The 10644-nt window shown below is 40.7% G+C and overlaps 1 protein-coding gene across 1 annotated transcript; it reads right to left on the reverse strand.

Moving 5' to 3' along the window:
- Positions 1–8544: 8544 nt before the first annotated feature.
- Positions 8545–9468, reverse strand: LOC118767044 (zinc finger protein 271-like). Its single transcript, XM_036510985.1, has 3 exons — positions 9337–9468; positions 9117–9198; positions 8545–8875 (listed from the first exon to the last, which is right to left on the reverse strand). Exons 1-3 carry the CDS (start codon positions 9466–9468, stop codon positions 8565–8567), a joined length of 525 nt encoding a protein of 174 aa, XP_036366878.1. The 3' UTR covers positions 8545–8564.
- Positions 9469–10644: the final 1176 nt, after the last annotated feature.

Below are 10644 nucleotides of genomic sequence, written 5' to 3' on the forward strand. Positions count from 1 at the left end.
GTTCCAAGTCCTGTCTAATAGTATTATTTCAGAGCAAATGTTTCACAGGAATTCTACAACAGATTTGTACAAACAATGTTACACATCTTTTCTGCATAATATCTTGCTTAGTCTTCAAAAAATAGTAAATATTGAGGATGTTCCTTCTGTTACGTCAATGTCAGTTGATGTTCTGAAATTATAGAGAAACAACAGTGTAAGGTTTAGAGGCTATGTAAAAAATACAGATTCGTTTCTGTTGAGATGAATTATAGAAATAAACATTCAACAACTGAATATTTTGATTTATTAAAATGTACATCAGAAAATCTTGTGTAAAGCTTACATATCCATACAGTTTACATACACACACAAACATCTATATATACATCTGTTACATACACACACAAGCATCTATATATACATCTGTTACATACGCACACAATCTTATAGCTCCCCCCCTAATTACCGATCAACCTCACGTCTCGTTAAATACAGAATAAATATATTTATAATTTTATAGCTCCTTTTACTTATCGATGTCTAAGATAAATTTAGCTCATGTATCTCCCATAAATCTGCAAAATATCTCTCTCTCAAATTTAGGTATTTTATACCTACTAATAAGTATTCCTTTCCAAGAAATGAGAGACGCACCTGGCTGCTAGTTTTCGCGGTGCACATACCCTCCCACCCTCTCCACTGGTACAAGAAGTCCTAAATTTTCTCATCCATGTCTCCCATGTACACTTCAAAGTCTTACGCCACCCCCACCTCCTTCCATAAAAGGTAGTGGTCATTCATTGCAAAATATGTTAGTGTAGTGTACGCGGTTTGAACTTGAGTTTTATTGTTTGTCTATGAATCCTGCCAAACGCGAGTTTTCTTTTCAGGTTCATGAAGCTACTAGGGCCAATACCTCCAAAACCCTCAGGGTTGGCACCCTCAACGTTGGCACACTGGCGCAATTGTTGAATTGCTTGAACGGAGGTGTGTTGATATATGCTGCATTCAAGAAGTGAGGTGGAGAGGAGGTTCTGCTAGGCTCCTCACAGGCAAAGAACAGAGGTACAAGATTTTCTGGGCTGGGAATACTGACGGGGTCGGTGGGTGTGGGTATACTTATCGCAGAAAAATGGGTAGATAAGGTAATCGAGGTAGTCAGAGTATGCGACAGAATACTTAAGATTAGATTAGTGCTTCATCATAGTTTAGCAACCATTATATCGGCCTATGCCCCTCAGCCAGGACTACCTGATGGACAGAAAGACCGTTTCTATGACACCTTACTGCAGACCACCTCATTGACAAACGACAGGGACCTTCTCTTTGTGGCTGGTGACTTCAATGGGCATGTTGGATGACATGCTGGGAGCTTCCATGGCGTACATGGAGGCTATGGTTATGGTTCCCACAACGAGGAGGGAACCAGGCTGCTGGAGTTCTACTATGCGAATAGTCTTATGGTTTGCAACACTAACTTCAGGAAACCTACAAGCCACCTGGTCACCTACCGATCGGGCCGACATACTAGCCAAATCGACTACATCCTTGCCAGAAAAAGGGAAAGATGGCTGCTTATAAATGCCAAAACCTTCCCAGGCGAAGAATGTACCCCACAACATAGACTGGTAGTTAGTGACTTTAAGATCAGGACTAAGAGGACGACTAGAAGACGACCAACATGGAGAAGAAGGGTCTGGAAGCTTAAAGATCCTGCGAGATTTAGAGACATGTTACTTGAAGCCTTTGACGAAATAGAAGGTGGTATAGCTACAGTTAATGTGGAAGACAACTGGACGCTTCTAAGGGACAACCTGCTGAAAGCCACTGACCAGATCTGTGGCTGGTGCAAAGTCCCCTCAAGACCAAAAATAACGTGGTGGTGGAACAATATTGTTGACAGAGCTATTAGACAAAAGAAACAGGCTTGGAAGGACTGGAAGAACGGTGGTAGCAGGGAAGTGTATCAGACTGCCAGAAGGGAAGCTAGGAGGCAGGTGTATTTAGCCAGAGGGGAAGCAGATAAGAAAATATTTGCCAATGTTCTGCGCTGTGAGGATGGAAGACTTGAGGTATTTCGTGTTGCAAGACAGTGTGTGAGAGAGAATCGTGACGTGGTAGGAGAGAAATGTGTTCGCAAGGATGATGGTTCACTTGCGCTAAATGAGGATGCAAAGAGAGAGGTTTGGAGACGCCACTATGAAAGGTTGCTGAATGAGGAAAATGAATGGGATAAAGAGAGTCTGCCGAATGTCGACCCAACAGAGGGACCAGCAATCCGAGTTGATAGTTCCTTAGTAGTTAAGGCAATTACAAGCATGAAAACAGAGAAAGCCCCAGGCCCATCAGGAATTACTGCAGAGATGCTCAAAATATCTGGTAGTGTAGGCTATAGCCTAGTCACCCGTATAGTTAACCAGGTGATACACGAAGGAGTCATTCCCAATGACTGGTGTAGCAGCATAATAGTCAACTGCTACAAAGGTAAAGGTGACGCCCTAGATACAAATAACTACAGGGGTATCAAGTTGCTGGATCAGGTAATGAAGGTTACGGAGAGGGTTATAGCCCAACTAATTAGAGAGAGAGTTAGCTTAGATGAGATGCAGTTTGGGTTCGTGCCAGGGAAAAGTACTACTGATGCTATATTCCTGGTAAGACAGCTGCAGGAGAAATACCTAGCCAAAGATAAGCCCCTGTACCTGGCTTTTGTTGACATGGAGAAAGCCTTCGACAGGGTTCCTCGATCCCTTATCTGGTGGTCAATGAGGAAACTAGGGATAGATGAATGGTTAGTGAGAGCTGTGCGAGCCATGTACAGAGACGCTGCTAGTAAGGTGAGGGTTGGCAACGAGTACAGTGAAGAATTCCGGGTAGAGGTTGGGGTCCACCAAGGTTCAGTCCTCCAGGCAATAACGGAGGAATTCAAGACAGGATGCCCCTGGGAGCTCCTCTATGCTGATGACCTTGCTCTAATTGCTGAGTCACTATCAGAACTGGAGAAGTTTCAGGTGTGGAAGCAAGGATTAGATTCGAAGGGCCTTAGAATCAACCTAGCGAAAACCAAAATCCTAACAAGTAGGAAGGTAGACCTATCACAAACGCCTTCAGGTAGATGGCCCTGCTCGATCTGTAGAAAAGGTGTAGGTAGAAACTCTATAAGATGCACCAAGTGTAAGCTATGGACACATAAGAGGTGCAGCAATGTCCAAAGAAGGCTAACTAGGAAAATAGTTTTTGTTTGTGGCAGATGCTCAGGAGCAATAAACACTGAAAATGTGCAGAGACCAACTTCTACCACGTTCCAGGGAGAAAAACTAGAAGTAGTTGATAGCTTCCGTTATCTTGGTGACCAAGTCAGTAGTGGGGGTGGGTGTGCTGAAAGTGTAACTGCTAGAGTAAGAATAGCCTGGGCAAAGTTCAGAGAGCTCTTACCCCGACTGGTGACAAAAGGCTTCTCGCTCAGAGTAAAAGGCAGACTGTATGGTGCATGTGTACGAACAGCCATGCTACATGGTAGTGAAACATGGGCTGTGACTGCTAAGGATATGCGTAAGCTCGCAAGAAATGAAGCCAGTATGCTCCGATGGATGTGTAATGTCAGTGTTCATACTCAACAGAGTGTAAGTACCTTGAGAGAAAAGTTGGACCTAAGAAGCATCAGTTGTGGTGTGCAAGAGAGACGTTTGTGCTGGTATGGTCATGTGACGAGAATGGCTGAAGATAGTTGTGTGCAAAAGTGCCACACCCTAGCGGTTGAGGGAACTTGTGGATGAGGTAGACCCAGGAAAACCTGGGACGAGGTGGTGAAGCACGACCTTCGAACTTTAGGTCTCACCAAGGAAATGACTAGAGACCGAGACCTATGGCAGTATGCTGTGCGTGAGAAGACCCGGCAAGACTAGTGAGACCATAACTCGTGGCCTCTACCTGGTATGTAGCCAGGCGACTTATATATACCTTTCCTTCTTGGGACACAAAACTCCGCTTGTGAAGACCCGTTGAGGCAAGTGAAATCAAAATAAAATCAGTTATCAGAAAGCAGAACCAAAATCGAAGTCGATCAACATCAATGGAAATTTCAGCTGTGATACCAGTGCCGGTGACAAGTAAGCGAACCATCTGATCATGGCCGTTGCCAGCCTCGCCTGGCCCCCGTGCCAGTGGCACGTAAAAAGCACCATCCGTCCATGGCCGTTTTCCAGCTCCGTCTGGCACCTGTGCAAGTGGCACGTAAAAAGCACCCACTACACTCACGGAGTGGTTGGCATTAGAAAGGGCATCCAGCCGTAGAAACACTGCCAGATCAGACTGGGCCGATGCAGCCTTCTGGCTTCACAGACCCCAGTTGAACCGTCCAACCCATGCTAGCATGGAAAGCGGATGCTAAATGATGATGATGATGATCTGTGTATGTATTAGTTTATGTATGTGTATGAGTGTGAATCTGTGTGCTGTGCGCGCAGATCTGTTTCTGCCTATGTCTCATGAATAATGCCTCTTTTACTTTTCAAAATTAAAATAAACAAATTTCTTTTTTAATCTAAAATATACTCTCCTTCATTTTCTACAATGCTCTTCCATCTATGCAGCAAACGTGCAGAGCACTCTTCCAAAATTCACTTGTCCGTGATGAAAACTACTCCTCCAGTATTGTTCTCTCAGATGTCGATGAAAGGTTGAATGACCAAATCCAAGCATCTCTGACAGTTCTTCAACAGTCAGGATGGGATTTTGTTCCACCAGAATTTGTACATTGTCCTCATTGAGCTCTACAGATCTTCCAGGACAAGGCTCGTCTTCTAGCCTGTAGTTTCTGGCTTGGAATTTCTGCAACCACTGCTCACACTGGCTTATGCTTAATGTCCAATCCCCATAGACTGTATTAACCCTTTCGTTACTGTATTTATTTTGAGATGCTCTGTGTTTCTTTCAATTACTGCTTCCCATTTGCTTGGCAGACAGTCAGACCGCTGTTTAAAGATGTTTTGGTTAAATAATTATGCACCAACCCAATAATCATAATCTAAATGGTTTCAAAGGTATTCTCCTCAAAGTTATTAAGGGGCAGATGTCGGGTCGTGTGAATTTACCAAAACTCCACTGCCAATCTCCTCGGGAGAATTTTCTCCAGCAAATCTTTAGGTACACCCAATCTACAAGATCCAAGAGATTATGTGTTGAAAGTTTTAGTAAAAAGTATCTATTTTCTGGAAGTTATGAAACAACAAATTCGGGCTGGGGGTACACAGCTATCCATGATTTTGGAACGTTGTTCCTCACCCCTTTAGAACACAGATCGCCATTGCAATTCTTTTCTCCACTTTGTCTTTTCAGTACAAAATGAAACATGTATTTCTTCCTTTTCCGATTTTGGCAACGATGGAAAGTGTAGAAGGTAGCTTCCACAGATAGAAACAGACACCAAACCCACACAAATCAAAGATATATCTCTTCCATAGCTAGAAATAGCAGCCAAATCTAATACAATTCATAGTCATCGCTCTTCCATAGTTAGAAATAGCAGCCAAATCCCGCACAAATCAAGGACATCTCTCTCCCATAGCTAGAAATAGTAGCCATATCCCGACCAAATCAAGGACATCTCTCATTCATAAAACATTGAAAAGACACAAAGAATTGAGGTGCCAAAAACCGAAAGTCTCCAGAATTAAAAAAACATTGAATCTTTTCATTGTTTAATACTTACGCAAATGTTTCATAAAGGACAGTGTTGTTTATATATGTGTGTATATGGTAGTTGAGAAATGCATTATAAGTATTATAAACGTATTATTATTATTATCAGCTAATTAAAAGAAATTCATTCAAAAGACCTTTGACCCGGAAGTCAACATCAAGTAGGAACCACGTTGTCTCATGAAATAAGACATCAAAGACTAATTATCTCCCTTTAACAAACAGTATAATGCCGTTGGTTTGTAGGTTCGATCCACAGCAACAATTAATCCATTCATCGTGGGCCCTGTTTTATTTTTCCCTTTAAGTGTTGTTAAGTTTTCTTAACGCCAGCCTCTTATAGCATAGAGTGACATGGTTTCCTGTCGAAATTCCTTCTATATATGATAGAAGGGGCACGGCACAGTGGTTGGAGCATTGAGCTTACGATCGTGAGGTTGTGAGCTCGAATCCTGGACCTGCGTTTTGCATTGCTCCAGTTCACTCAGCTGCAGAAATGAGTTGCGACATCACAGGTGCCCAGCTGTATCGGCCCCTTTGCCTTTCCCCTTGGATAACACAGGTATGCATGGGTAATTGCTGGTCTTCCATAAACAACCTTGTCCAGACTTGTGCCTGGGAGAGTAACTTTCTAGGTGCAAGCCCATGGTCAGTCATGACCGATTGGAGTCTCAAAAATATAAATCTCAAATATGAAATAGAAAATCATCAGTCAATGACTTTATTCAAACATAAAAACAAATATAATAGTTGTTGATAACAGCTTTCCAGCCATATATTTAACATCGCGGATCTTTTCGGTTTGAACGTCAGTTTTTTTTTAATAATTTCCACGTAACTAAACACTTTTAAACTTCGTATACTGGTAGAATGGGTTTATAAAACATCTTTTTCTCTTGGCTTTATTGAGAAAATTATATAGTTGTAAGATATTTGTTGTTTCTTTTCTTCAATTTCAACCAATCAATGACGTCTATTGAAGTAAAAATCATTCTGTACGGTATGAATATGTCCCTCGTTTAAGAAACAGATTTGGTTTATTTGCATTTCTAAAGAAAAAAGCGATCGGAGAGAGATGTCCTTGATTTGTGTGGGATTTGGCTGCTATTTCTAGCAACGGAAAACAGATTCTATGATTTGTGCGATATTTGGTTGATATTTCTAGCTGTGAAAGAGAAATGTTTTTGATTTGTGCGGGATTTGACTGCTATTTCTAGCAACGGAAAAGGGATTCTATGATTTGTGCGGGATTTGACTGCTATTTCTAACTATGGAAGAGAGATGACTATGAAAAAAGATTGAAATGCAATAGATCGATACTAGGGTCATAATTATGGGTGACGATTTCATATGACATCGCTAGAAAAAACTGCCATTCAAACCGAAAAGATCCAACATCGCTCTATCTATATTCTTCCATTTGTTTCAGTCACTTGACTGTTGCCATGCTGGAGCACCATCTTGAGATAACTTATCTCCGTTATAGTTATAATACAAATAATTTCTTTCGGATTTTGAATTTATTTTGTGTGTGTGGCATATATGGATGTTTGCCCATATGAGATTCTTTATAACACTTATGATATTAACACTATGCTGAGCTGAAACCCCCTTCGGTCATGACTGACCGTGGGACCACCTAGAAAGTTACTCTCCCAGGCAAAAGTCTGTGCAAGTTTTTTTATGGAAGACCAGCAGCCGCCCATGCATACCGGCCTCCCCTCTCTACGCCACCAGTGTTATCCAAGGGAAGGGCAAAGGGGCCGATATAGCTTGGCACCTGTGACACTGCAACTCACTTCTACAGATGAGTAAACAAGAGCAACGCAAAATAAATTTATATGATGCCTTCAAGAAACAAACATTTTACACATTGTGTCACCAGATTTTTTAGTTGATCAAGAGTCTGGTAGGGTTCCCCAAGTTATGAAGTTAGGGTTCACAAAAACAGTGTGGGGTTCATAATAAGAATCTCTTCCAAAATGTTCATTGTCTAGGTTATGAAAATAATCTTAATCTGGACCTTTGAAAACTTGTTTCTGAAAAGTTTAGTTTGAAGAAACCATTATTCAGATATTAACAAGGAATCCATCTAGTGTGGGGCACTAAACTATACGTATGCCTCATATTCTTCCTTTCTGGTCTCTTCTGCTTTTATAGCTCTGGAAACTTCCCTGATCAACCATTATGTCACCCTTCACCTGGCTGGCATATTTAATGAGTGAAGCATTTAAAATACAATAAACAATGAATATACTGTAATTACAAGATGCAATATTCAAGAAGGAATAATGTGTAGGGGTGTGAGGAGGAGGAGATTTGGTATAAGAGGTCCTTACACCATGGAAAGGAAACTGCATGAGTGGTCAAGGATGGAGTGGGAGGTGAATATTGCAAAAACAAAAGAAACAACTGAAATTTTGGGAAATATTTTAATCATAATTTCCATTGCATAAAACACAGGAATATTAAACAAATATAGCAAACAGGAAACTATAGAGACTACCCTTTTCCTTTTACCCCTGTATGAATACATTTGTGTCTTGTAAAGTGACTATTCTGAGAGAATGATTTACCACAGATATCACAACGATATGGCTTCTCTCCTGTTTGAATACGTTTGTGTGTTGTTAAGTGAATATTCTGAGTGAATGATTTACCACAGATATCACAACAATATGGCTTCTCTCTTGTGTGAATATGTTTATGTGCAGTTAAAGCACTATTTTGAGAGAATGATTTACCACAGATATCACAGTGATATGGTTTCTCTCCTGTATGAATACGGATGTGTTTTGTAACAGCACTATTTTCAGAGAATGATTTACCACAGATATCACAATGATATGGCTTCTCTCCTGTATGAATATGCTTGTGTTTTGTTAACTCACTATTTTGAGTGAAAGATTTACCACAGATATCACAATGATACGGTTTCTCCCCAGTATGAATACATGTGTCTTGATTAAGTCACTATTTTGAGAGAATGATTTACCACAGTTATTACAATGAAAAAGTTTCTCTCCTGTATGAATGCGTTTGTGTGCAATTAACGGACTAATTTGAGAGAATGTTTTACCACAAATATCACAGTGATAGGGCTTTTCTCCTGTATGAATTCGTATGTGTTTTGTTAAGGTAGCATTATCAGAGAATGATTTACCACAGATATCACAATGATACGGTTTCTCTCCTGTATGAATATGCTTGTGTCTTGTTTACTCACTATTTTGAGAGAATGATTTACCACAGATATGGTTTCTGTCCAGTGTGAATATAGTTGTGTCTAGATAAGTTATGATTTAGAGAGAATGATCTACCACAGATATCACAGTGATATGGCTTCTCTCCTGTATGAATACGTACGTGTTTTGTAAGAGAACCATTTTCAGTGAATGATTTACCACAGATATCACACTGATATGGCTTCTCACCTGTATGAATACGTTTGTGTTTGGTTATGTCACAATTTTCTGAGAATGATTTTCCACAGATATCACTGATAGGCTTTCTCACCTGTATGAATATGTTTGTGTCTAGATAAGATACTATCCTTAGAGAATGATCTACCACAGATATCACAGTGATATGGCTTCTCTCCTGTATGAATACGTAGATGTTTTGTAAGAGAACCATTTTCAGAGAATGATTTACCACAAGTATCCAAGTATCACAATGATACAGTTTCTCTCCCGTATGAGTATGTTTGTGCATAATTAGGTTGCTTTTCCGAGAGAACGACTTTGTACAGATATCACAGTCATATGATGTCATCTCTTTTCTCATGTGTTCAGGGGAAATCAATTCTATAATTTTCTCTCTCTTTCCTATTTCTTTTCCTCTCAAATCCCAATTGATATATTTTTCCTGCTTTCATTTTTTTACTTTATTGCTTACATAAATTTCTACTTTATCCAATGTTAATCTGCACACAAGCTCCTTTTCTTGTCATTCTAGTCAGCAATGTTCAGAAATTTGGCTAATAATATTATTTCAGAGCAAATGTTTCAAACGAATTCTTTCACAGATTTATAGAAACAATATTATATGTTTGTTTTGTATATTTTCCTTTTGTCTTTAAAACATTGTAGATACTGAGGTTGCTTCTTCTGTCACAACAACAACGTGCCCTTAAATATGGTTTCTGATTACAAATATCTTGGGTCATACATATCATCATCTGGAAAAGATTTTCTAACTAGAAAGGGTCAGCCTGTAATGACATGCATAAGATCTGGTCATCAAATCTAAGTAGAGACTTCAAACTTGAAATCTTCAAAGCCACAGTCGAACCAATTCTACTATATGGCTCTGAAACCTGGACGTTATCAAAGAAGCTTGAGAGGCGGTTGGATGGAACTTACACTCGCATCCTTATGAGAGCTCAAAATCTCTCATGGAAGTGTCATCCAACCAAAGTACAAATATATAGGAAACTACCAACTGTATCATCTCTTGTGAAAGGTAGGAGAGTCCAGTTTGCTGGACATTGTTGTAGAGCTGAAAACGAGGTAATTTCTCCTCTTCTCCTCTGGAAGCCATCTGCTCGCGATACCAGAGGGCGCACACTCTCCTATCCTGATGTAATCTCCAGGGATACAGGCATCCAGCAACAGGACCTCCGTAATGCTATGATGGACCGTGAAGTCTGGCGTAGCATGGTAAATTCCATTGTCTCGACCACGGTCGCGATACCAGAGGGAGCACACTCTCCTACCCTGATGTAATCTCCAGGGATACAGGCATCCGGCAACAGGACCTCCATAATGCTATGATGGACCGTGAAGTCTGGTGTAGCTTGGTAAATTCCATTGTCTTGACCACGGTCGCGATACCAGAGGGGGCACACTCTCCTACCCTGATGTAATCTCCAGGGATACAGGCATCCAGCAACAGGACCTCCATAATGCTATGATGGACCGTGAAGTCTGGCGTAGCAGGGTAAATTCCATTGTCTCGACC

Source organism: Octopus sinensis, linkage group LG18 (genome assembly GCF_006345805.1).
Source record: "Octopus sinensis linkage group LG18, ASM634580v1, whole genome shotgun sequence".
Classification (NCBI taxonomy): Eukaryota; Metazoa; Mollusca; class Cephalopoda; order Octopoda; family Octopodidae; genus Octopus; species Octopus sinensis.